Here is a 27,187-nt window from a genome sequence, read left to right as displayed (position 1 = left end):
ATAATTAGGTGGGACTCAAAGCAAACAGTTGTCTAGACTACTAATTTGATTTACTCGTGGTTTACATAATTACCTACGTTTCGATGGAAATCAATAAAGTCCTGCTTTCTGCACAGACATAAAAACATTTGTGGTGGCAAGAGATATGATGATGTAGATTATGAAAGTTATAAAAATATAAGTATTTTTGGAGATTTGAAGCGAGGTTATTTTTTTTAAAAAGAGAAAACAACGATTTCACCTGATTTTATTAACAAACCGGAAAATTACAAAAAAANACTACGACGCGAAGTTTGGTCGAAATTCAATTACACAAAACTTGTCCTTCCCCGCACCTTCTTCAACTACTTGACCTAAAAACCCTGAACCAGCAGTCGAAGTGGGGGTTTTCCCTGAGTGAAGCAAAGAATGATGCCGTTTTTTACAAACTCTACAATTGGTGGGTGATCGGCAAAACTTTACACCATGGTTGCTTCCTAGACAGTTATAACACATTTTATTTTTAATAACAAAGTCACGTTTGTTCTCATAACCCAAATTTGAAAACCCTTTACAAAAACATAACTTATGTTCCTCACCACAAAACTCGCAAGATAATTTTTGAACATTAGTCGCATGTAAAGCCCTAGTATGACTAACATTCTGCCCGGTATGCACATTGGCAGCTGACTGTCTAGTAAAATGTTTAGGTTCGATACATTCCAAAGCCCGAAACCTATCGTACAAGAAATCTTTCATTTGACTATAAGTTGGTAAACAATCAGACGCTACAGTTCTAGCAATGTGCAGTTCCCATTCCTTGCGTGTCTCGGGATCTAGTTTTGAACTCAACAGATGTATTATGATTATGTCCCACGTAGAGACATCTATCCCTAAATTGATCAAAGCATTTAAACAATCTGAGGTTGTGTCAATAAAATCCTTTAGAATGCTTGCAGATACAATATTGGCATTACGTTGACTTAAAAACCGATTCAAAATGTTGTGTGCCAAATATTTTTTATTACTGTATCTTTGCTCTAGAAGTATCCAACATTGATCATAATTAACCTCAGCTACAGGTATGTATCGAATAAGTTGTTCTGCCTCTCCCGTCAAATATCCCTTCAAATACTGTAAACGCTGAACATTGTCGAGAGACTGGTTCTTGTGTATCANTTTTTTAAATAATTTAATATAAATATTTTATTACAAATTATCTTTCAAAATTATTTTTAATATAAATTTTAAGGGATTTTTTAAATAAAGACATTGATTTGGCTTCTTTAATATTTTTAGGTAGTTTATTATACAATTTTGCACCCTCATAATACATAATGTTTTTCTTTCCATAATTTGTTCTTGGAGGTCGTAAGCACAAGTCATTCATGCGTCGCAGACTTTTAGTGTGCATATTTTTCTTTAGTAGAAATGTTAATTGACTATGGATTTCTTTAGTAAATATTTTCCGAACCAATACACAGGTAAAGTATGATGTATATGTCTGTTTAACGGTCATAATTTTGGTTTCTTTGTATATTTTCTCTGTGGGTGTCAGAAAATCGTAATGGAACAAAGCTTTCACTAGTTTATTTTGCGCTATCTGTAAGGGCTCAATATTACTTTTAGCCGCGGTTTTTTTTAATTTTTTATATTTATGTTTTTATTAATTTTTTTCCGAAATTTAACCTAAAAACTGCTTCATTTTTTTTCTCACGCGTTTTCAACCGATTTTTTTATTTGTTATAATATCTAATATATCTTTAGTTAAATAAAATAAATTTCAAATCCAGATAATGTTTGGATAGCTAGTTACGAGACTTACGAGCCGCCAAACTTGAACAAAATACAAACTACGATTAAAAAATTCACCTTAGAATTCGGTTTAAAAAAAATGGTGATAATCATAGCTGGGCACCGTTAATCAAATAGTTAACTTCGTTAATCGTTAAACCGTTAATAAAAAAATTAACTTCGTTAAACGTTAAAACGTTATATTTCGCAAGATTTAACGCAAGTTAACGTTAATCGTTAATCCGTTAACACATGATAATAAAACGAAAAAAATAATTGTATGCATACATGGTTCAAATAGTTTCGAAAGCTTGTATCGCGCATGGAATTTATTCCTCTTATAAGTTTGCGCTACAAGCTTTCGAAATTATTTGAACCTTACATAAGTACAATTATTTTTTTCGTTTTAGTACAGTGGTTCTTAACGTTTAAGTCATAAGGGACCATTTTACCTTTCTGTCTTGTCAGGGACCACTTTTTTTTTCAAAATCCTATGAAGGGGAGTTCGATTTCTCGCCCACACTGTGCGCCGTTTGCGATATGTTGACTCAACTCATCACGTCACGTCACTTTATTACGATGTCTTCGTGGACCACTTGGAATGCCTCCAGGGACCACCAGTGGTCCGCGGACCACCGGTTAAGAACCACTGTTTTAGTACAACTGCATTTCAGAATAAAAAAGCTTGTTTTTAAAAAAGGTTTTTAATGTTATAATTTTATTTTACTCTTTTTATTATTAGTAGGTATCGCAATCTCAGAGCCTTGGTTCAATTACAATTTAGCACCAAAGTGCTCGAAAAGACAAATCCAACAAACCCAAACTCGATAAGTTTCGTTTAGGTATTCGTATGGCCACCTCCTGACTCCATCATCAGGACCCTGGACATCATCTAGTACTAAAGTGCTCGAAAAGACAAATCCAACGAACCCAAATTCGATGCGATTCCGTCGTTTCATTTAGGAGTTCCTATGGCCACCTCCTGACTCCACCATCAGACCAGCTCAATGGTACCATAACATTGCATTGTCATCGTACTTACGTATACCTACCCAGCTCAATCGGTTGAGGAAAACTGGTCATAAATTCAGTTGCAAGATTTGTCCCACACACAAGTGAAGTCATTATAAAGCTTGTAAATAAATAAATAAAAAATAGCATTTTTTATATCGTTTCGTTAGTGATCTGGTTACAAAAACTGTTGTTTTGGGTTCTGGCAGTTCTGGAAGCCCGAACGTACNTCCTGCCTCGATGGCCTCTTGGGACGAAATGGCCGAGTGTAACGGTGCAGTGCATTACATTCTAAGTTCTTTCGTTTCGTTACTAAAATGGTCGAAAAGAAGACCCAGGGAAATTATACTTTTGACTCGGACAAGAACTTAACTTCACTTTACTTCCATCCTTTAAGTATTTGACATTTGAAGTTTTTATTTTCCGATAGCCAAACATTTCTCAAATGTAAAGAGAGTGCTATTAGAATGAAATTACGCTTCAATTTGTTATAATGTGCCTTCATTTTGGCAAACAACAGTAATGGACATAACAAGGAAATTAGAAAAACGACTTTTGATTAAGTTTTTCTACGGTATTATTTGTAGTTTCTGCTATTGTAATAGCAAAAACAAATAAAACTTTGGATGAACTTTCCCATAAAAATAGTTTTATACATATAGATATAAAAAAACATGTGTTCGCCTGCCTGGACACAGAAAATTTACTGTTTTGGCGAAATACCCGAATATGGTTTGACTACGTTTGTGTGCGTTTGCTTCGTCGCGCTCAAATTTGTTTGGTCAGACAGAGACGGAGTGAATATCTACGTTCGCACATAAGCTTAGCGAGAAATACTAGGTGCGCGTAATACACGACTACGGATTACGCAATAATAACCTCTATTACTTTCAGGGTAGGGTCGGAAATCGTGTAATTTATAAAATACTAGGTGGATCAAGTATTTTATAAAATGGAATAGGTGCCGCCTAGTACTGTAAAATACCTAGTGTGTGGATCTGTTCTAGTAAATACGTCTCATCTCTACTAGATACCATTTAGAGAAATGACATAAACACAGTCATGTTTCAATGGGATTTCTACCAGTTAAGTTGTAGTGTTGTCGCATAATCGATCACGGATCGATTATTAATCGATATTGCCAAATAACGATTTATCAATTAACATTTCGATTAATCGATTTTATTGATTACCATCATTACTATCATTTGATTGTTAATTCAATTCCTTATTTTCAGTAATAAAATCGATTATTGCAATCGAATAATCGATTATGATTTATTCGGTATACATAATTACTAAATCGATAGAATCGATATTATGATACAATACTCTCAATATGATCGATAAAAGCAATCTAATTGACCTAATACTATTTTTATTACCCTAATGTGATGTGAAATACTATGGAAACTTTGCATATTCAACGACCTCTATCTCCGTATCCCCGCGTATTTCAGGATTGTTGTACTATGAAATGAAGTACTAGTATTAAGCTTTAATTTAGTATACTTTTTGTTTCTGTTGGTTTAACGCCCAATATGCCCATCATCCTTTAATTACATGCATGGATTTCTTATTAAAAATATGGCCATGAATATTAAGGCCAGCGCTGTAACTAAATAATTCAAAAAGTTAATGTCATTTTGACAGTCTTACATATGTTTTTGACAGAGGCTTGTCAAAATAGGAAAACAAATGTGCGGTCGCGATTCGCAATAAAAAAAAACAGTTATTTTAATGCTATTAAAGAACTTTAAATAATGTGCCATCCTAAATGCTGATGTAATTCATCTACATTTATCTTATACGTCGTCTTTGGGAATGAGATTACCTAACCACTAACTTTAACCTATAAAGTTGGCACCCTCGTATTATCTTACTTTCTAAATATTCATTTATTATTACAGACATTAGAACCGATTTCTTAAGAAGAAGATGTCATCCCAAACATCTAAACTGGTCTTAGGATTATCATGTGCTGTGACTGTTGGAATAGTGTCCTACGTACACATAAAGCAACAAGCAGACAGGTAGGTCAATGAAATTCAGTGAATCCTCCATCTCTCTTTCTCATTAATACTATATTATGGAGGAAGAGCTGTATAGATTATGTAGGTAAAATACAACAACAGAGTTGAATCATATTGGTATGATTGTTCTTCCCACTTCCATTCTGATAACTGAAAACGGCAGATATTGTAGCGCATACAGATTTATGTTTATTGACTATATTATAATAGAGACCCATTTATTTTTCAGAGAAAAAATGCATGAAGGTGTTGTCAGAGATATAGAACGTCAGCAAAGAAGAAAAATAGAAAATCTTTACATATTAGAAAAACAAAAAGAATTAACAAACAAATTAAAAAAAGAAATAGAAAACCAATAAATGTAAATAAATTGACTCTTTTGTAACTACATTATTTATTATTTTAGGTACTATAGTGAACAATTACAAAATTAGATAAATAACTACTTCTTTTCTTTTAGCCACACTTCTAACATTACGTCTTTCAGGTTCAAATTAACTCCTGTAGGATGTTTCTTGTCTGTTCCGTCTATAAAGCCATCATATTCAATTTTTTGTTTTGCGACTGCTGCTAAAGATTCAAATGTACGCGGTTCCCAAGAAGCCAAGTCTGATAATGATTTTCTGTCCAGCATTATATTGGCCCGGTCTAATCCTTCTTTCAAAGTATAATATGTGATATTGTGTTGCTCGCATGCTGCGGTGATTCTGGTATTCCACAGGTCTATCATATCTTGTTTCTTCAATTGTCTAGCCTTGGTAGCATAAGCTAAGGCACGATGAACATTACGAACAGCAATTGAGTAACAGTTTCTTCGCCTGCCGATATAATGAGCTGCCAATTTGAATATCCTCCGTTTTCTCCAATACTCATCAGGTCCACGAGCTCTCACCCAATTTGCAACAGTTAAAAACACCATCTCGTACTAAAATCTGAAACGTTTAGAGGTTATGTTCAGTAGCAGCATAAAATTATGAACACAAATTTCAATCAACAGAAAATAGAGTTTGGTAGCACAGTTAACAGTAATAGATTTATTACCTATTTATGTTTTTGTGGTAAAGTCTAACCCAAAACGCGATATTGCCAAATTCGTGACGAGTTTTTTTTGACAGCCTTAGTTGACAGCATAGATAGAGCATACCTCTATCCATGAAGCTATAGATAAAAATGGAGGTCACACTCCGAATACCTACTTGAAGCACAACCTTGGTATCACTATCTCGCTCTCTGTGGGCAGACTCTCTCTTTCTAAATAAACAAAAAATATAAATTTGCTCAAAGTCAATGAAACTCAATGTAAAATCTTTATTTCTTGACATAGGTATCATTAAATGTTAAGTGTAAATGTTACGGTCAAAGTGATAAATGTGAAAATTATGAATAATCGCCGGTTATTATGAATAATTACCGCATGATTTGGTAAATGTGATTAATATAAGGTCAATTATGTGTGTATAAAACTAAATAGGCGGCTTAGGGGTGGCCCAAGGGCCACCCCCGCCGCACCTTAACCTATTTTTCACTTTAAATCAAAACATTATGTTATAGGCATCATGGAAAAGTTATATTATGCAAGAAACATTCCAAACTCATTATGCCAAATTATATTAATATATGATATCAAAACGTTCAAAAGTTTGGCTGTACACGAGCACGTACACAAGATATTGTTCTTTTTTATGAAATTTGTTAGTACTAAGGTTGAATTACTAAATATAATCACTGTTAAATGTGATTAATTTATCACTTTTACCGCGACTGTCGGTAATTATTCATAATAACCGGTTATTATTAATAATTTTCAATTTATCACATTAACCGTAACATAAATACTGGTAAAACGTTTAAGGAAACAACCTTTCTTGTGATAAAACAATGATTTTGTCCTGTAAAAAATCTCAAACGAAATTAACTGCCTAATAAACAAAATAGCAAACAACCGCCATGATGGCACGGATTGGGCCGATGTTGCCACATGGTACCGATTCCCCCGGAATTGGGATTGTAATTCCCTGATTCGCCAACACATTAAGCCTAAACGGTCGACAATTTTGTGATTTTTAATTTAACTAGGTAATCGTAGTTCAAATATTTAATTATTTATTTGTTTAACTTCTGATTTGGTTAGTGAATTGGCTATTTCGAAGAATTTACTAGGAGATTTCAATAAGGAGATAGCAATACTACAGTCCACACTAAAAAGAGAGGTCGGCCCACAGAGAGCAAGATAGAGATAAGTAGGTATTTGACTCAAGTTGTTGTTCCAAGTTTGGCCTCCATTTTTATCTTTAGCTTCATGCCCATAAACGTGGCAACATCGGCCCAATCCGGCGGTTGTTTCCTTTTTGTTTATTATGCAGTTAATTTCGTTTGAGATTGTTTACAGGAAATAATCATTGTTTTATCACAAGAAATGGTGCAAAATTTTGTAGTGCGTGGTTGCGGTAGTACGTGGTGTCCTAGAAGTGACATAAGATTCCACGCGTAAGTGTTTATTTCGTGATTTCCGACATTGGATCATTGTAAACATTTTTCTCATTTTTTACAGTAATTTCTTCCTAAAACGTTTTACCAGTATTTACACTTATCATTTAATGATACCTATGTCAAGAAATAAAGATTTTACATTGAGTTTCATTGAATTTGAGCAAATTTATATTTTTTGTTTATTTAGAAAGAGAGAGTCTGCCCACAGAGAGCGAGATAGTGATACATAGTTTGTGCTTCAAGTAGGTATTGACAGCCTGTGACAGCCGGATATTTTTAAGAACTAACATGCAAAATGTCACCGAATCGATTTCTATTGGTTAATCTTTACAGTCTGTTCCAGTTACTAGCATTCCTATTGGTCAATCAACAGACCCAAAAAATATTTCGGTTATTGTCACAGGTTATTGTAGTAAAGGCGTTCATTATTATACAGATAGTCTCATGAAGGTGGTATTAATCGTAAAACTGCACATTAATGAATGATGTAAACAAAATAACCCACTCCACTAATCTACACTCCGCGTCAAATAAATCTCACCTCTCGTGACAAAAGATTTTCTTCTGACTTAATCATGGTACCCCACCATTATACATAGATCCAATACACTGNATCTCTTCTTGACTATTTGTTATTTTTGTGAAAAATTCGAAAAAACTCAAGCAAGTCACATTGTTTTCAATGTGAATTGGAAAATAAGGCATAATTCAAAGTCAATCGTTGATTTTAAAGCACGTCATCGAGTTGACAGTAAGTTGGACTGAAATGTTTTGATACATTTAGTTTACTACCCAACTGCGTCAGAAGGAGGGTTGTGTTTTATTATATTATTCTTACTTAATAGCTGCTTTATCGGGATTTTCAGGTGTATCTCACAAATTGGTGCAGAGGAATGGTGAAAATGTTAAGAGTTATGACCATGTAAAGAAAATTGAAAAAGATTTCATCAAGCAAGATTGAATAATGGAGAAAATTCAAATTTTATTATTTTAATAAAACTTGAAAATTTAAGTAAAACTAATAATAATTGTGAAAATATCTCTACAAATAAAGAAGTTACAGGGCCCTACAGTTGCGCATAACAAATATTCGCGCCATTTTGATCGGTGTAGTCACGACAGTCATTCGGAGTACAAACCGTAAATCACCCCTGAGCCCCGATTACGGTAACTTTTAACGTTTCCAATCCAGACACGCTTCTCGATTCTGCGATACGATTGGTCGTTCAACAGCGTACGTCAGCTGTTTTGACCAATCGTATCGCAGAATCAGAAGTGCGTCTGGATTGGAAACGTTAAAAGTTACCGTAATCGGGGCTCTGGTCCGTTCCCTCTGTTGGCAGATCCATGTTTTTTTTTAATCTAGTAGTTCTTAATTTTTCAGCTAGGGTCACTCAAGATTCTTTCTTAGTAAAATTTTGTAACCTCTTTTTAAAATGTCCCAGACCTGGCCAGGCCATATACAAAAAGAATGACACAGCCTATGTTTGAGTTCCACACGAAAATATGTAAGTAATTCAAATAATTAATTTCTCAGCCTTTTCTTGATAGATTTTAAAAAAAACTTCACCGTCTTTTTAGTTTTGGTCTATATTTTATTCCTATTGAGAGAAATATAATATTTTCAACATCAGGAAACTTCTCCATTGAAATGCTGGAAGAGCAATTTATTTATAATACCTTTATATATCTTGATCATCTATTGAAGAACAAGAAATGCAAATGGAGTTTTTAGAATCGTTTTCTAGTTCTTAATGAAGTGATAAGTATGATACATAATAAAAATAGTTACATAAAGACTCATAAAGTAATATACGAAATACTTATTTTTCAACACCTTTTCTTATGTTAAAAACCCGATGTATAATATTCTTCATACACATACTTAAAATGTATATTCGTACTTCATGTTCATTAATATTAAAGTCATAAAAGTAAAAAAATTAACAGTATCAAGATCGTTTAATCCAATTTCCCCAGTATTGCTCTCAACAAAGTTTATTTTCCCTATTTGCCATGAGTTTCTGGTACACCTATACTCTATGGTTGACAGCCAGCATAGAGCATAGGAGCATACCCATGAAGCTAAAGATAAAAATGGAGGGCAAACTTGGAACAAAAACTTGAGTCAAATACCTACTTATATCTATCTCGCTCTCTGTGGCCCTACCTCTCTTTTTGGTGTGAACTGTAGTATTGCTATCTCCTTATTGAAATCTCCTAGTAAATTCTTCGAAATAGCCAATTCACTAACTAAATCAGAAGTTAAACAAATAAATAATTAAATATTTGAACTACGATTACCTAGATAAATTAAAAATCACAAAATTGTCGGCCGTTTAGGCTTAATGTGTTGGCGAATCAGGGAATTACAATCCCAATTCCTGGGAAATCGGTACCATGTGGCAACATCGGCCCAATCCGGCCTATCATGGCGGTTGTTTACTATTTTGTTTATTAGGCAGTTAATTTCGTTTGAGATTTTTTACAGGACAAAATCATTGTTTTATCACAAGAAATGGTGCAAAATTTTGTAGTGCGTGGTTGCGGTAGTACGTGGTGTCCTGGAAATGACTTAAGATTCCACGCGTAAGTGTTTATTTCGTGATTTCCGACATTGGATCATTTGTAAACATTTTTCACAGTAATTTCTTCCTAAAACGTTTTACCAGTATTTACACTTAACATTTAATTATACCTATGTCAAGAAATAAAGATTTTAAATTGAGTTTCATTGACTGAGCAAATGACATTGGGAACTTTTTGCCCCACTTTTCGAAAAGTAGCGGACACAAACGAAACCTATCACAGATGATACATACTAATATCCAATGAATTTCCGTGCATTTTTTTTCTCTCTCATAAATGGGAATATTGAGAAAATGAAGTTTTAATATTTTATTTTATTTTACATTTAGGTAACATTTTTGACGACCTCGGTGGCGGAGAGGCGCACACACCGGTTTTCAAGGTGTGCCGGGCCAATCCTGAGGCCCCGGGTTCGATTCCCGGCCGGGACAATATAGAAAACGATCTTTTCACATTGTCTCTGGTTTGGGTGTGTTGTGGTTCGTCGTTCCCGATTTCCATAACACAATTAATGCCTTAGCTACTTATTTTGGGTTGGAGTAATATATGAGATGTTGTCTAATATTAATTTAAGTATTTATAATATTTTATTTATTTATATTATTTTATTTATATTCTTTATTTATTTGTATTATTTTATTTACTTTTATTGGTTACTCTGCAATGCCAAACAACATAACATATAAAAATATCAAATCATTTTAGACAAATATATTTTCAACTTAGACTCGTCATATCTCAGAATTCCCATATATCACAACATAGCGCTTTAAGTGAATATACCTACAAGTATAAAGCTTTGAAATAAAATACGTTTCATCTTTGTCCGCCGTGGGGCATTTTCTCATATTAAAGTTCCCAATGTCCTTTATATTTTTTGTTTATTTAGAAAGAGTCTGCCCACAGAGAGCGAGATAGTGATACAAAGGTTGTGCTTCAAGTAGGTATTCGGAGTGTGGCCTCCACTTTTATCTATAGCTTCATGGAGCATACCTCTATCTAATCTGTGATTATCTGTGGTTGACAGTACAGATTATTTATAGAGTGTTGACATCCATATCTGTGGTGTTGACAGCCTGTGACAGCCGGATATTTTCAAGAACTAACATGCAAAATGTCACAGAATCGATTTCTATTGGTTATTCTTTACAGTCTGTTCCAGTTACGAGCATTCCTATTGGTCAATCAACAGACACAAAAAATATTTCGGTTATTACATCACAGGTTATTGTAGCAAAGGCGTTCATTATTATACAGATAGTCTCATCAAGGTGGTATTAATCGTAAAACTTCACATTAAAGAATGATGTAAACAAAATAACCTACTCCACTAATCTACACCTCGCGTCAAATAAATCGCACCTCTCGTGACAAAAGATTTTCTTCTGACATAATCATGGTGCCCCACCATTATACACTCAGCGGCACGGAATTTGGCCCAAGCCTAAACAACCAGATATTAGGCCAAATAGGTGTTGTATACCTAAGTTTCGTGTGACATGTTAACAGAACATTTGTTTTTGATAATTTAAGAGGCTAGATTAATAAAAAAATGCGTCAGTTTAACTTTTTTGACTCAAGAAACGCATTTCGTTGTTGGAGCGTAAAGAGTACGGGTAAGTTTAAATTCGATATTAAATATTGTAAGGGTTTGTCGTTTTGTTTTTTGTGTTTAAATTAACCCTTATTCAAATGCGAGCTGGTATGCTTTTTTTTACAAAGTTGAAGTGGATTTTGGGTAATTGTGGGTCACTTATTTCATATTTTTGATCAAAATTTATAAAAAAATAGGGGAAGGGGTAGTTTTTTGGGTGGTAAATAATTTACCATTATCCATTCATGACTACAAATTATTCAATGTTGGTGGTAAAATAGTTACCATTGTCCGTTTTGGTTTATTTTTGGTTCTTGACTAGTGACTTCCTCTAGGTTCTACCTATATTTTATTAAATATTTTGGGAATGAAATAAATTTATTATTTTTATAAAACAATATATTTATTAATATTTGTTATTATGCTTACAATTATTATGCTTACCTTGAGTCTGACACTAACAATTCACTAATTACGTAAAGTCAAAACGTTACGTAAACAGTTATCAAAATAACTTAAAATTTCTCCAAATATTTATTTAGTTTTATTTGTTCACATACAAAAAACAACAGTTTTTTTATATATCAACAAACTTTTGTCAAGACGGGATCGGACAATGGTAAACTATTTACCACTTCTTTAAAATGTCTAAATTATATGAATAAATCAATTGCAGACACTGCCTATAAGTGAGATTATACAATAAATCTTATAGTTTAGGAATTTGAATCGACAAAACACTTATCAGAATTTTCGTTGAACAAAGTTTCAAAAATACCAAAAATGCGCGCTAAAAACATGAAATTTTTCACACCAAAACCGTTTGGTTGACTTGGACATTACCTGACAGTGACAAATGACGTTGAAAAGTAGTAATATGGCATAGATAAGTTAAAAAATATATTCAGAAATATAAATAAGTGACCACGATATCTTTAACCCTATACTTGGCAACGACGGTTTTGGTTAATATTTGTGATTTACACTATAAATATTGGATTTATGATGAGTAAAAATCATGTAAAAAATACGAAAAAAAATCTTAGGTATGTAGTTTTGGAAATATAGTATGTATCTTTAAGTGCACATTGCCAGCTTTGTAGTAAATTAAAATATGGTTTATTTGTTAGATTAAATTAGTTATTTAAATGAAAATTACTACAAAACCTTAAGATATTCCTTATTTGAAAAACAAAAAATAAATATCTTTTACAAAAAACTGTAAACAAAGTAAAAAAAAACACTTCAAAGTATGTAACACCTTGAAAGTATAGCTGCATTTGGATGTATGAGAACCACTCCATCAGCGTCGTTGGAGTACCTCCTGAACCTCAGACCCCTCTTACCATCCAGGAGAAGCAAATGCAGATAGAACACATGGGAATCTTGCAAGACCATCAAAGAAATACCAGGCGTATTGATGCCAACTGGTACCGAACTGTGTTCACGTCTTTGATTGAAGATAATTAGATATCCAACTTATAGTGGAAACACAAGATAGCGGAAATGGATCTCTGGAACTCTCAGGGAAACTATGCAGCAGTCGAATTGGCTAAAATTCTTCAATCAACAGCTTTATAACCAAATGCATGCAGCAGCCTGGGCAGGCTGCTCGCTTTTTAGGGTGATTTGGGTTGGTTGGAGTAGGAAAATAACCACCCAAGAGAATCAGGAGGCTAAGTGCAGCTTCTAATTCATCAGCTGAAGTGTCACCGCTACTGACTTTTGTCCTGGTTCGAGATTTTGGAACCATAACCAGCATTTTGCGCGCCTGATTTTGTTGCTGCAGCACTAAGTTGTTCAAAAAACAACCATTCTTTAGTAAATGAATTAAATCTCACATCAGTATATTATAATTTATAGCTTTAAATATTACTAACTAATAACATATCCCTTTTTTACACGATAAAATCTATGAAAAAATCACAAAATAGAGTCAACGAGAACCTGGCAATGTGTCTTTAGAGATACATTCAAAATTGAAAGTAAATTATTACGTATCTGACAATGTGCATTTAGAGATACATTCGGACAATCCGTATCGTACAAGAATAATTATACAAGTTTTGGGATGAAAAAACAGCACTATCATCAAGAAACATTTATTTACTATCCATATTACTACAAATAATCACCAATATTCTTTTAAAAAAACACCGAAAATAATAAAAATTATCACCCGGTGCGTAGGCGCCTGTCAACGGTCTGACATTTTGCATATTACTGTTAAATCTGTACAGCCTGTAGCGATTCTATACTGTGCAAAACAATCTGTAGTATTTGGACTAACGTTATATTAAAAAAACATTTGAAAATAGTTTTTGGTTTCTCCCCCATATTTTTGTTTTGGTCAACGTATCTATAAATGCACAATGCCAAGAAAAGGGTTAAGTATTACCATATCGAAAATTAGGATCCTTTTTTAAAAGTAAACAAAGTGGTAATATATCTACCTTTATTTGAATAAGGGTTAATCTTAGGGTTATTCTCGATTTCATAATTTGAGAATAATGCCCATTACTCCAGCTCAAGTTGCTCAATTAGTGTTGCTTAGAAGTCAATGGCGTATGCAGCGGGAGATGGCTGAAACTTTCAATTTATGACGTACAAACTTTAGATACACGTTAAAAAGGCAATGACCAGACCGCCTTTTACACAAGAAGACCAAGAAGTGGGGAATTAAGGTGTATGTCAGCACGCGATGACCCGATTATCGTGCTTGCAATATCAAGAAATCGGGTTCTCACTACGTTTGAGATACGCCAGCGTTTACAAACAGCAAGCCCAGTGAATGTCAGTGAGCACACAATAAGAAGAAGGATGGAAGAACGTAACCTGCATATTCGAAGACCAGCTCGAGGACCAGAGCTTCTCCGATACCTTCGCGAAGTGCGACTTACGTTTCCTAGAGAACATGCAAATTAGACGCAAGGCTAATGGAGTAAAGTTCTATGGATCGATGATTGCAGAGTCACCTTAAGAGCTCCAGACGGCCGTGGATGTGTATAGAGAAGGTGCGAAGAAGAGTTACTACGCAAACAGACAGTTTTCATAAAGAGTTTAACTCCATTAGTCTAATGTCCAATTTGCATGTTCTCTAGAAAACGTAAGGCGCACTTCGCGAAGGTATCGGAGAAGTTCTGGTCCTCGAGCTGGTCTTCGAGTATGCAGGTTACATTCTTAAGTCCTTCTTCTTATTATGTGCTCACTGACATTCACTGGGCTTGCTGTTTTTAAATGCTGGCGTATCTCAAACGTAGTGAGAACCCGATTTCTTGATATTGCAAGCACGATAATCGGGTCATCGCGTGCTGACATACACCTTAATTCCCCACTTCTTGGTCTTCTTGTGTAAAAGGCGGTCTGGTCATTGCCTTTTTAACGTGTATCTAAAGTTTGTACGTCATAAATTGAAAGTTTCAGCCATCTCCCGCTGCATACGCCCTTGACTTCTAAAACAACACTATTTAAGCAACTTGAACTGGAGTAATGGGCATTAGCCTCAAATTATGGAATCGAGAATAACCCTAAGATTAATTTAAAAATAAAAAACAAATCGCCAAACCCTTACAACATTTAATATCGAATTTAAACTTACCCGTAATCTTTACGCTCCAACAACGAAATGTGTTTCTTGAGTCAAAAAAGTTAAACAGACGCATTTTTTTATTAATCTAGGCTCTTAAATTAACAAAAACAAATGTTCTGTTAACATGTCACACGAAACTTAGGTATACAACACCTATTTGGCCTCATATCTGGGTGTTTAGGCTTGGGCCAAATTCCGTGCCGCTGAGTGTACATAGATCCAATACACTGAACTATCCGACCCATGACATTGACAGGGGGGCGCCACCGCCAATACAGTATCGCTGGTTCCAATTTTTGCCATTTTGGAAACTGTAGTTGAACGATGGTGGCGCCCCCTTGTCAATGAGTTTGGTAGGACCGTAGGACAGTTCAGTGTAGGCATGGAGGTATCTCCATGAGTGTAGGTCATAAAATACAGTGTGAGTCTTGATAAAGTGCATATGGAAATAGGTGAAACTAGACCTATTGTTATCGACAAAAAAGAGGTAAAAAAATTGTGAAATTTTGTTTTTATTTTTTATACAATTTCTTTTCTTTCAATTACTTTCAATTTATTATTGTTAAAAATAAGTCGGGTTTTCCTCCCTGACGCTATAACTCCAGAACGCACGAACCGATTTCCACGGTTTTGCATTCGTTGGAAAGGTCTCGGGCTCCGTGAGGTTTATAGCAAAGAAAATTCGGGAAAAGGGGGTAAAACGGGATCCACGCGTACGAAGTCGCGGGCGGCCGCTAGTAACTTATAAACTAAGAGGTAGGATATCGTGATAAAATAAAAACAGTAATAATGCTAAATAACAGGCGATACTAAAAAAATACATAATATAGGTAGGTACTAAGAAAATGGCAACAAATAATAAAAAAAAATATATTTTATTCATTTTGAGAAAAATCTGCATTTTAATTCGTGTTTTTTTGGTTATTTGATAAAGAAGAACGGTCACGCCCCATACAAAAAAAACCCAGACCCGACAGAAACGAGACATACCTCAGTTTTTTTGTCATGTCTTAATTAGTTAAATTATATATTTTTTATATTCGAAATCTATGTATAACACCAAAATATTACCCTTTGTTTTTGTTCAGGCGTCATACAAAAACTAATACAAAATGCCTATTTATCACCAAAATTGGTAAATGTATGTACCTAAATGTCTATTACAGCTGCTATGGAATGTATCTAGGTGACCTGGAGATGCAGCCGGATTATACAGGGTGGTTATACATATGGAACGATAAGTGATCTCACTCGATTATTTCTAAACTATACAAGATATCGAAAAACTAGTTACTGATTCTGAAAGTGCTTCATGAGCTCTTTCAAACGGCACAAATAATAGGTTACAGATTATGGAAGCTGGTAACATTGAATTTTTGGATTTTGTAACTTCTCGTTTCCACCCTGTATAATCCGGCTGTATCTCCCAAGTCACCTAGATACATTCCATATCAGCTATTCAGGTACATACATTTACCAATTTTGGTGATAAATAGGCATTTTGTATTAGTTTTTGTATGACGCCTGAACAAAAACAAAGGGCAATAATTTGGTGTTATACATAGATTTCAAATATAAAAAATATATAATTTAACTAATTAAGACATGACAAAAAAACTGAGGTATGTCTCGTTTCTGTCGGGTCTGGGTCACAGATGACCGTTCTTCTTTCTCCAAATAATGCCCCCATCAGGTGGTTTTTTTTTTTTTTTTTTTTATGTGATAGGAGGCAAACGAGCAGACGGATCACCTGAGCCCCGATTACGGTAACATAAAAAACGTCTACAATCCAGACGCGTTTCTGATTCTGCGATACGATTGGTCAAAACAGCTGACGTACGCTGTTGAACGACCAATCGTATCGCAGAATCGAGAAGCGTGTCTGGATTGTTGACGTTAAAAATTACCGTAATCGGGGCTCTGATGGTAAGTGATTACCGTCGCCCATAGACATATTACTTTGTGTTATTCTCTAATATCGTATTACTTTTGTAAAACCAAAAATTTCATGTCTTTATCCCTATCACAACATTTGCTATGATCGTTTGAACTATGTATTTTTAGTATCGCCTGTTATTTAGCTTTATTACTGTTTTTATTTTTTTTCAGGTTATACCTCTTAGTTTAAAAGTTATTACGTTTTTTTTACAATAAGTAATTGGAAGAAAAAAAATCTATAAAAAATAAATCTCAAAAATTTTTTGACCTCTTTTTTGTGATATAAGTAAATATAGATGACCCACGCTGAACTGTCCCGCCAAACTCAATGACAGGGGGGCGCTACCATCGTTCAACTATATGGTTTCCAACATGGCAAAAATCTGAACCAGCGATCCGGTATTGACGGTGGCGCCCCACTGTCAATGTCATCGACAGGACAGTCCAGTATTTTGGAACTATAATAATAATGGTGTTAAAGACCCAAACTGTCCCACCCGTGACATTGATAGAGCGGCGCCACCGTCAATACCGGATCGCTGGTTCCGATTGTTGCCCTGTTGGAAACTCTCCAGTGTGTCCGGGCATGTAGTGATCAAACTTTAAGGGCGTAATTTATGGAAGGGAAATTTTTTATAGATGATTTTCATCGATAAAATTGTGTAGTTAAACGATGGTGGCGCCTCCCTGTCAATGAGTTTGGTGGGACAGATCAGTCACGTTTCAGTGTAGGTCATCTATATTTGAAAGCATGTAACACCCTGTAAGCTCTAAGCTGTTTTACAAAGACACCAGCGCGCGGCAGAACGCGTTAAATAAAATTAAACCAATTAGTTCAACTAAAAAATTACTTTATTATTTATTTATTTATTAATCTGGCAGAATTGGTTGTTCAACTTCATCACTATCTTCAGGGTTCAGCTGGCAAGAACCACTAGAAGCATCGAAGTTATCCTTCACAGACATGATATGCCTGACATCCGTTTTCCTCTTACATTTAACTTTTCCAAGCTCCTTTTCTTTCTTCGTTATTAATTTCAGAATAATAATCTAAAAAAAAGAAACAAAAAAATACAGTTGTATGACGCGTCACGTTAAGTATTGTTTTGTATCTACCCTCTAAGATATCCTAAATAAAGGTGATGATTGTTTTTAGGTGAGGCGATCCGCAGGAAAACCATAGTAAGCGACATGGCAATTGCCAAAATCAAGTAGCAGTGGGCAAAGCACATAGCTTGTAGAGCTGATGGCCGATGGGGCAGAAAAATTCTCGACCACGAGCTGGAAGACATAGGCAGGCCAACAGGACCGATGATCTGGTGAAGGTCGCAGCCCGCTAGAAGTATCTGGATGCAGGCAGCGCAGGACCAGTCGTTATGGAAATCCTTGAAGGTGGACTTTGTCCAGCAGTGTACGTCATTACGTCATTGGGCTGAAACGAACGAACCAACGATAAGTATTATTATGAAGTTGTGTTATCTAAAATGCTGGTTAGCTTACTTCAATAATGACTATCAACAGGAACATTACGAGGTGACCATTCATGGAGATCATCACAATACGATACAATAAAGGGCCGCAACCAGTTGTGTTTATTGAGTACGTCCCCAATTCTGTCAGATAATTCGATATGCAGGATCCACTCTTACAGCAACTGTTAATTTGTTATAAGGCACAATCAGCGACAAAAAGTTCGCGACTCCAAAAGTGGCCAAAAATATTGACAACACAACCTAAGAACTTTTTGGCTACTTAGGGTGTCACGAACTATTTGATGTTGACTGCCTACCAATAAATTGAGCCAAAAAATAAATAAATTAAAAACAAACAGTTCGGTATTTAATAAAAACCTCAAGGGCACACTATCTGCCACTAAGGGGCTTCTCTTTATGATGGAATTGCGTCTCTCCAAAGAAGGATCCCATTCATAATCACGAATTTTGTCATACCAGTCATGCGAAAACCAATCGCTGTAAGAATTAAGCTGAAAAATAATAAAAATAATAAACAGTCATTGGGAATTTCATAATCAAAAGCAAGTCACGACTGTTTTGCTTCCCTTACCCCGCAACATTTCAGCGACCACTGCAAATTATCCATGAAGTGTTTGTACTTCGGAACACTTCTGTATTGTTTCATGCCATTAGTTAGATATTTGGTAGTTAATTCACGACATGAATATATTTTTATCATGCAGATAATTGCAGCGGTTAAATTAATTATTATGACCCAGACTATACTCAGCCATAGTGGACAACATACTACCTTTGCTTTGTGGCTGTAATAATTATACATGAATTAAAACTAACTAGCTTAGCCCCTAACAAAATAACAGGATTGATAAAATGTCTAACTCAATTTTCCTGCTATTTGCAACGGAGCATAACATGCTGACATTCGTCGGAAGCATGATAATTCCAGACAGCAGTACAAATGCATTGACCAAGTCTGTGCCAGTCATCAATAGTATGTCACCAACGCCTGAAAAAGAATCTCAAATACCGTAGGTGTACCTACATACAAAACTTGAATAACGATGTGGGAGCACCCTGCCACGCACAAGCAGTAGTAGCGGGAGATCAAATTACTAGAGTAAGTAACTTACAAAAAAATAAGAGCAATGACCAAGCTATAGCAAACATTGAAGTGAGCCACAACAAGCAAGCTGCCCACACTACAAATGGATGATTTGGTCCTGCGAGTTTCATTGTATACTTGATTTAATAATTATTCAGTAAAATTAAATAGAAATAACAAACTTTCTCAATGTCAGTTTTGGTTGTCACTGTGTCAGCACAGTTGTCAGTCATCATCATAGATTAGAATTGTTTTTACTGGATCTCTGGGCTGCTTTATAAATGGGGATTGGAGAAGTTTCAAAGTTGAAAATACTGAATGAAATTATAGTCTTTTTCACGTAAGATGATCCGTATGACACTTCAAGGTTATCCATATTACGCATACTACATATGCAGAAAATTTTTTAAAAAATATTTGTATTTTATTAGCAATATAATAAAAAAAAATTAACTACTTGTCTTGAAATATATAGTAAAATCTGAGTCTATTGATTATATTTTAATTAAATACGATGTAAAAATATTTTTTATTTAATGTACGCAATGTGTGAAACGGAATAGATTTAGTGCTGGGGTATTTCTTGTATAATATAATCGATTATTTTCGCGGTTCATTAATCGATTGCAGTGAATACTTAGTTATTAAAAACATCACAAAAATCAACTATATTTTTCGATTATTGACTGTAATAAACGTATTGAAAATAAATTAATAGTTTTTAATTTAAAGAAACAGAACCAGTACTTTTTAGGAATCGTTTTTTTGAACACGAACCATGAAATTTGAATATTATCAATAAAAAATTGTTACAATAATATTTGTAATTAAAAAAAACATGTTTTTTGTTAAATAACACCTAAACAAAATAATTATCTAAAAGTAGGTTTTACTAACTCTTCGAAAAAAATCGATAGATAAATCGCTATGGTTTAGTTATGTGACATCTCTAAATCTTTCAAACTCCAAACGTCATAGGGATCATCTTAGGTGAAAAAGACATAAAATGACACACAACACAAATCTAAAAACCACTGAGCTCTACAGGGTGTTAGGTAAATGGGGTTATTTTAATTATTTTAAGTAATTTAAATACAAATCTGATTTTATAAATTTTATTTTGTATCAAAATTAAATTAAAATGATGATAATTATCAAACACTTCGGATTTACACATCTCTAGTGTCCCACCTATTCACTGACGTATAATACACCTCCATGCACCTAGGTATTCACTGGTCCCACCAAATTCATTGACAGGAAAGCGCCACCATCGTTCAACTTTAAAGTTTCCAACATGCAAAAATCGGAACTGCGATCCGGTATTGACGGTGGCGTCCCCCTGTCAATATCACTGATGGGACGGTTCGTTCTCGTTGTAGTAAGACAATACAACTTCTTAAATTAGGTATCTATACTTATAATAAATCTGTAGAGAGGTCAATTCTGTACATGAAATATATTTTCAAAATAACTATCAGGGGGTGATTAGTGATCGATACTGATACCAAAAATGCAACCAGTAAAATGTTTGTCTGTCTGTCTGTCTGTCCGTCTGTATGTTCCTTATAGAAACAAAAACTACTGGACGGATTTTAACGAAACTTGGTACAATTATTCTTCATACTCCTGGGCAGGTTATAGTATACTTAAGAATTCCCACGGGAACAGGAATTAGCGGGAAAGTCCTTTTGTATGAAAAATCTAAACCGCTTAAGTTAGACGCTTGAAATTTGGTATGCAGGTACCTTAGTAAACTTAAAGCTTAGTTACAACAGGATATTGCAAAATAAATTCATAAAACATTAAATACGAGTAGAAGGAATATTAAATTAAATGACTGTAACTTAACTTTTGAATATATCAGATTAAATGTAGACTGGCATGCAGCGTTATTGCTATGCGCTTTTTCTAGTATAGAATAGAATAATAATTAATTTATTTGATTTCAAAAAGTAAGTATAAAAGATAATAAGAGGGTTTACCTTAATTTAAGGTCACTTTCTTATCATCATCAGGTCATTCAGTTTCCACTGTAGAAGCATAATATGACTCTGTCTAATTTACCAGATCCATACCTACCAATGGAACCGTGGTTTTGGCCTTTACGGCACGCAGGCCAGACAGGTCACATACCTATTAAAAACTCATGGAGTAATTTAAATATTTATGAAAACAAAGCATGAAAAGAGTAGGTAGGTAATAGGTATATAAAATCACAAAGTTACATGTTATATTTATGCACTAAACCGTGATAAATCATAAATTCGAATAAATGAACGGTTATATTTTCAGAAATAAAATGTATTTTTGTCACAAGTGTCCCAGAAAGTAGTGCAGTGAAACTAAATTTCATACCTTATTAGAAAGACGAGATGATCCAATGAAATCTCTAACTTATTGACATTCTAAAGAAACATAACTATTTTGTAAAAATATTTTACAAATAAAATTGTTCAATAATTTTGATTATTGTGTGCTTCCAATATACAACATTTTGATCTTAAGGTGCATTGGAACTTTTAATAACTTAATTAATGCATTGTAAATAAATAAGGTGAAGGTCTTAATTTTAAATACAGACCGATAATGCACAACATTCACAATAATTTTCCATCATGTGAGCATGGACCTATAAAAAAAGTCGGACGGATTCTCATCAACAAAATACTGTGACATTAGGATACACCAGCTTGCCTGTACGTACAGGCCGGCACGCACACATTCACACCCTGATACACCACTTCGAGTGCAAACTTCACACAGTTGACACATTTAAGCAGCGAAAAAACAACACGAATACGACATGTCTTGTGTGATGAAATTGTGTAAAAACCGTTCTGTTCGAACAAACAAAAATTAAGGAATCACATTTCACAGGCAAAATAATAATCCAATCACTTATTTCCCGACATTAAAATATTGAAATTAATTGAAATCAAACGTCATTCACTCGAAAAAATAATACGTCAAAGACCAGTGTTCTCAGTTATTTACGTGGGAAAATTACCCGAAATATGGGAAATTAATAATAATTTTAGGACTTTTTAGTTATTTATTACGCATACTATGGAAATAAAATAATTTATCATAATAATTGTGTTTTAATGGGATATATTTTCATAGGCAAATTTGATCCTTCCCAAAAATGTGGAACTGCGAAATTCAAATTTTCTTACATTGATTGCAAGTCAGTGTCAGGTTGTATGTTAAAAAAAATCTATCAGAGATAATAATAATATATTGATGATGCATAAGATTATGATTATAATGTACACAAGATTCGTAATTTGTAACTGCGTGAATCATTTTTGATCAACATTATGTACATACCCTGACACACTGACTTGCAAACAATGTAAGAAAATTTGAACATTGAAAATTTCGCGCCTACCTCAACGCATTCACCTTTCATCCTTTTAAAATGGCACGGAATAATTCTGTCTACATTTCCAAGTAACATCTGCCGATCTATGTTTTTCTTAAAATAAATGGGTAAAATGTTTTAGCTAACATGGCATCCCTAAATTCACTCACACAATAGACAAACGCCAAAATTTTGCGTCACAGTTTTGTTGTAGCGCGAGTTCCGTCCGCCTTTTTTTATAGGTCCATGCATGTGAGATGCTCGGCTTATCTCGGCTCCTTAATATAAATAATGGTAAAAATAATAATAATTACCATTATGTTATTTTACCACAAAAGAAGCTCCTCCTCCTCCTCCTTGACCTCACATGATGGAAATGATGAGTTGGGTTGGGCATTGTCAGTCTGTAGGCATTTAAAATTAAAACCTTCACCTTCATCTTTATGAATATTTAGCAAGATTCGAACTATTACTAAATACACTGCTATATATATTTGCTGTGTTCATAGAATCTTCATATTACTAAGAGACGCGTCAAAATAATATTCAAAATGAAACTGGTTAGTAATTTTTGTGTGCTTACTATGGGCCTCATAAGAAGGCTCAAGGTCACCCAAAGGGCGATGGAGCGGGCTATGCTCGGAGTTTCCCTGATCGAAACAGAAATAAGGAGATCCGCAGGAGAACCAAAGTGACCGACATAGCTCGCAGAATTGCTAAAATCAAGTGGCAGTGGGCGGGGCACATAGCTCGTAGAGAAAGTGTACAAATAATAAAATTAAAATTCTGTGTAAAAATAACAATAATGATACCTACTACTTGTCGTGATTATTTGCGAAAATTGTGGAGTTTTGATGACGTTTTCATTTGATTTCAGATTATTTTACTCAGTGTTGTCGCTCTGGCCGCGGCAGCCCCTGCTGACGTCCAGCTCCTACGGTCTGAGTTCAATAACGATGGCTTGGGGAACTATTACACCTCGTAAGTTATTTAATCATTCTGCTACTTAANAGGTGTTATGAACAACTAAATTTACCATGGAGCCTGCTTGACTTGGAAAAATTATATGATATCTTTCTTTAACTTCGCAATTGTCTAGTGACTCGATAGGTACTTTTTATTGAACTATGGCGTACATTGATAAATCTATAGTATTTCACAACTAACATTTTATTTTTATAAACTTTTCATCATAAACAGTTTTGAAAATTATAAACGATTTTACATTTATTCTACCCAATATTGATTAAATATAGTGAGCAGCTAATAAACTCGCGGGACTGACATATTCTTCAGCATACTGCTGCTGAATATGTCAGTCCCGCGAGCTTAAAAGGTGTGCAATAACCACTGTGCTCGTGCTAGTTAGTACTGGCGACGGGGTTCGAACTACCGACCCTCGATTAGTTCGGAATCTGGGCCCCGATTGCGCTAATTTGTAATGTCTCCAATTCATCTCCAGTCTACACTCCAGTCACACTCCAATTACATTCCAGCTGACATGCAATTTGGTAACGCGGTAATGTTTACGCGCAAACAACGGATTTACATTAAAAGTCTTCCATTAAAAGTCCAAACACCTTATTTTTGAAACTAAAATTAATGACTAAAACAGCAAATTGACGTGAGCATTTGATTGCGTTTGAGAAAAAGTAGCTTTCTGTCATCTTTTACGTAAAGGTGCAGTTGCGCCCCTTTTAAGTTACAGTTTCGTTTGAACTGGCTCTCAATACGACACCGCGATACGAATTTGTCAAAACAGCTGATGTTCGTTCGTCGTCGTCCAGTCGCGTTGCGATTGAAAATTTTTAGCGCAATCGGGGCGCTGACACCCTTGAGCTATTGTCGCTTTATTGGACTATTATATGCATTATTTTTAAACATAGCATCTGTTTACAGCTTCGAGCAGTCTGACGGTACCAAACAGGAAAGCCGAGGCGTGCTGAAGAACGAGGGTCGCGAAGACGCATTCGTGGCGGTGGCTGGATCGTACGAGTGGGTGGGGCCCGACGCCGTGCGCTACGCCGTGCGCTACACCGCCGACGAGAACGGGTACCAGCCGGAGATCGAGCAGGGCCCCGGAGGAGGCGTCCCCGCAGGCCTCCTCGCCAGCCTTGCAGGCTAATAAACATACGACTGAATAATTCTCAAACTGTAAATAAATTATCTATTAAGTAAAATTATTTTGTAATTTCGTTTGCATCCTTTTCTTTACACAAAAATACCAACTATGCAATAGGTATGTTGTATTTACCACCATTCGAAAGAATACCTAATTCTTAATCCATTGTGGGTAAACCTGACCTGTATCTCACGTCTGAAGTGACGTGATATTAACAGATTTAAAAGAAAGACCTTCACCTTTATCCTTAAGGCTATTAGGTATTTAGCATGATTCGAACAATTACCTAATCGTGGCTATAAATATTATGGTTATTCGTAAAATCTTCATATTTCTACAAAAGATCTGTCAAAATAATAAAATATCAAAAATGAAGCTCGTAAGTTTTTTTTTTCATCATAATACAACTATTTTTACTACGGATGTTATGGATATTTGTAGTTTCGGTTATGGATACGGTTTACGGATATTGGAATAATATTATACCGGTTTCGGTTACGGATATTCATAATATCCCTGATTTTTACATTATTTAATTTATATTGTGTCAGACAAGAGGGAATTGCTTTATTTCTGACAATCATAATTTGACGGTAGTAACGGTATTTCATTAATTTCAGCATTCCGGAAAAAAACTATTTTACTTTCAACACCATTTATTAGTCTTGACAACTCACCACCTTTCTCATCTATACCAGTGGCAGTGGTTCAATTCCGGCCCCGGTCGCCAAGCCCCCTTAAGTATAAAAATGCTTTTTTGCACTAGTAGTTACTGAGATAAGCGCGTCAACCAAACAAACAAAAAAACTCTTCAGCATTGTAAAATTAATACAACATTAGTAAAAATATTATAAATGTTAATTATTAATGTCATTCTTTTCTTTCGATGGTGTTGTTTTCGTTTGATTTCAGATTATTTTACTCAGTATAGTCGCTCTGGCCGCGACAGCCCCAACCGAAGTCCAGCTCCTATGGTCTGAGTACGTGAACGATGGCTCTGGGAGTTTTTACTTCGCGTAAGTAAAAAAATCAGATAATAAACATCTAAATTCAGATTTGAGACTGCGTAGCTTGGGAAAAATATAAATCAAAACCGCAACTGTCTAGTGACCTTCGACAAGTCCGGCAGCCGACATGGGCTATTGCTTCATTTGGGTTAAGTATCTATATTTTAATTTAAGCATTCTTTTCAAATGTTGAATATGTTTACAGTTTCGAGCAGTCTGACGGTACCAAACAGGAAAGGCGAGGCTTGCTGAAGGACGAGGGTCGCGAAGGCAAATTCCTGGCGGTGGCTGGCTCATACGAGTGGGTGGGGCCCGACGGCGTGCGCTACGTCGTACGCTACACCGCCGACGACAACGGGTACCGAACGGTGGTCGAGCAAATACAACCTAGACCACCAGGACAGCCAAGAGGCTCTGAACAACCCGTACAGCCAAGATACCCAGGAATAGGCCTGACACCCATTCGAGGTTATGACTATAGTAAGCCCGCACTCGTCTTCGCTAGCCTAGTGGCGGGGTAATAGATACATATCACATTTTATATCGTTACAAAATAAAAGCTGGTATTATTTAACTTTCTAATGGTGAATTTACACCCAGGGTGATAAGTATCAAGCGGGCAATGATCGTAATATGAGAACTGTGTGCATGTCTGCTCATTTAGATAGGTAATATTAGTGTAGTGTAGAGTCGCACTTCCAGATTTAAGTATGACGTCGCGTTGGTAATAAACATCAAAGTGTTCTTCAACTTGGAAAATCATAATAAAAATTTGCATCATTAGGTATAGCTGGATTGCACCATCATCTTTCTTGAACTTTAACAAACGTCAAAATTCTGTCAAACTAGATACAAGAAACACTAGTTAAGGTTATAGTTACGGTTAAAGTAAGATGGTGCAACTCAGTACAAGATTACATTTTTAAAAATACACTATCCACTGTGTCTTCTGCTGATTGAGAAATAATAAAGCAATCCTTTGTTATTAACAACAGACATTAACGAGTTATTTGACCTTGTAAATTATTGACAGCTATTTTCCCCGTTTAAATCTACTGGATAAGAACTTGTTAGATATAATTTGCATTAACAAAATA

General features: G+C 35.0%; 4 protein-coding genes across 6 annotated transcripts; 2 read left to right on the top strand and 2 right to left on the bottom strand.

The window, feature by feature from the left end:
- The first annotated feature begins 4,461 nt into the window (after positions 1 to 4,461).
- LOC114355196 (protein PET117 homolog, mitochondrial) lies at positions 4,462 to 5,259 on the top strand. Of its 2 annotated transcripts, none has more exons than XM_028307905.1 (3): positions 4,462 to 4,569; positions 4,695 to 4,817; positions 5,047 to 5,259. In XM_028307905.1, exons 2-3 carry the CDS (start codon positions 4,723 to 4,725, stop codon positions 5,174 to 5,176), a joined length of 225 nt encoding a protein of 74 aa, XP_028163706.1. In that variant the 5' UTR covers positions 4,462 to 4,569; positions 4,695 to 4,722; the 3' UTR covers positions 5,177 to 5,259. The 2 variants fall into 2 exon arrangements, with proteins under 2 accessions (XP_028163706.1, XP_028163707.1); XM_028307906.1 differs by having other exon boundaries at positions 4,462 to 4,591; positions 4,693 to 4,817.
- On the bottom strand, positions 5,180 to 5,942 carry mRpL20 (mitochondrial ribosomal protein L20). The gene is made up of 2 exons (XM_028307901.1): positions 5,859 to 5,942; positions 5,180 to 5,749 (listed from the first exon to the last, which is right to left on the bottom strand). Exon 2 carries the CDS (start codon positions 5,734 to 5,736, stop codon positions 5,260 to 5,262), a length of 477 nt encoding a protein of 158 aa, XP_028163702.1. The 5' UTR covers positions 5,737 to 5,749; positions 5,859 to 5,942; the 3' UTR covers positions 5,180 to 5,259.
- An 11,838-nt stretch (positions 5,943 to 17,780) lies between these two features.
- LOC114355197 (peripherin-2-like) lies at positions 17,781 to 19,948 on the bottom strand. Its single transcript, XM_028307907.1, has 6 exons — positions 19,623 to 19,948; positions 19,372 to 19,498; positions 19,082 to 19,295; positions 18,868 to 19,001; positions 18,518 to 18,671; positions 17,781 to 18,067 (listed from the first exon to the last, which is right to left on the bottom strand). The coding sequence occupies exons 1-6, from the start codon at positions 19,723 to 19,725 to the stop codon at positions 17,888 to 17,890; spliced, it is 912 nt and encodes a 303-aa protein (XP_028163708.1). The 5' UTR covers positions 19,726 to 19,948; the 3' UTR covers positions 17,781 to 17,887.
- Positions 19,949 to 23,445: 3,497 nt separating this feature from the next.
- On the top strand, positions 23,446 to 26,615 carry LOC114355195 (endocuticle structural protein SgAbd-6-like). Of its 2 annotated transcripts, none has more exons than XM_028307902.1 (3): positions 23,446 to 23,521; positions 23,839 to 23,942; positions 26,296 to 26,615. In XM_028307902.1, exons 1-3 carry the CDS (start codon positions 23,513 to 23,515, stop codon positions 26,609 to 26,611), a joined length of 429 nt encoding a protein of 142 aa, XP_028163703.1. In that variant the 5' UTR covers positions 23,446 to 23,512; the 3' UTR covers positions 26,612 to 26,615. The 2 variants fall into 2 exon arrangements, with proteins under 2 accessions (XP_028163703.1, XP_028163704.1); XM_028307903.1 differs by lacking the exon at positions 26,296 to 26,615 and adding an exon at positions 24,861 to 25,156.
- Positions 26,616 to 27,187: the final 572 nt, after the last annotated feature.

This window comes from Ostrinia furnacalis, unplaced genomic scaffold (genome assembly GCF_004193835.3).
Source record: "Ostrinia furnacalis isolate ACB-3 unplaced genomic scaffold, ASM419383v2 OfSCF2357, whole genome shotgun sequence".
Taxonomy (NCBI): Eukaryota; Metazoa; Arthropoda; class Insecta; order Lepidoptera; family Crambidae; genus Ostrinia; species Ostrinia furnacalis.
This window is presented reverse-complemented; position numbering and strand designations above follow the sequence as displayed.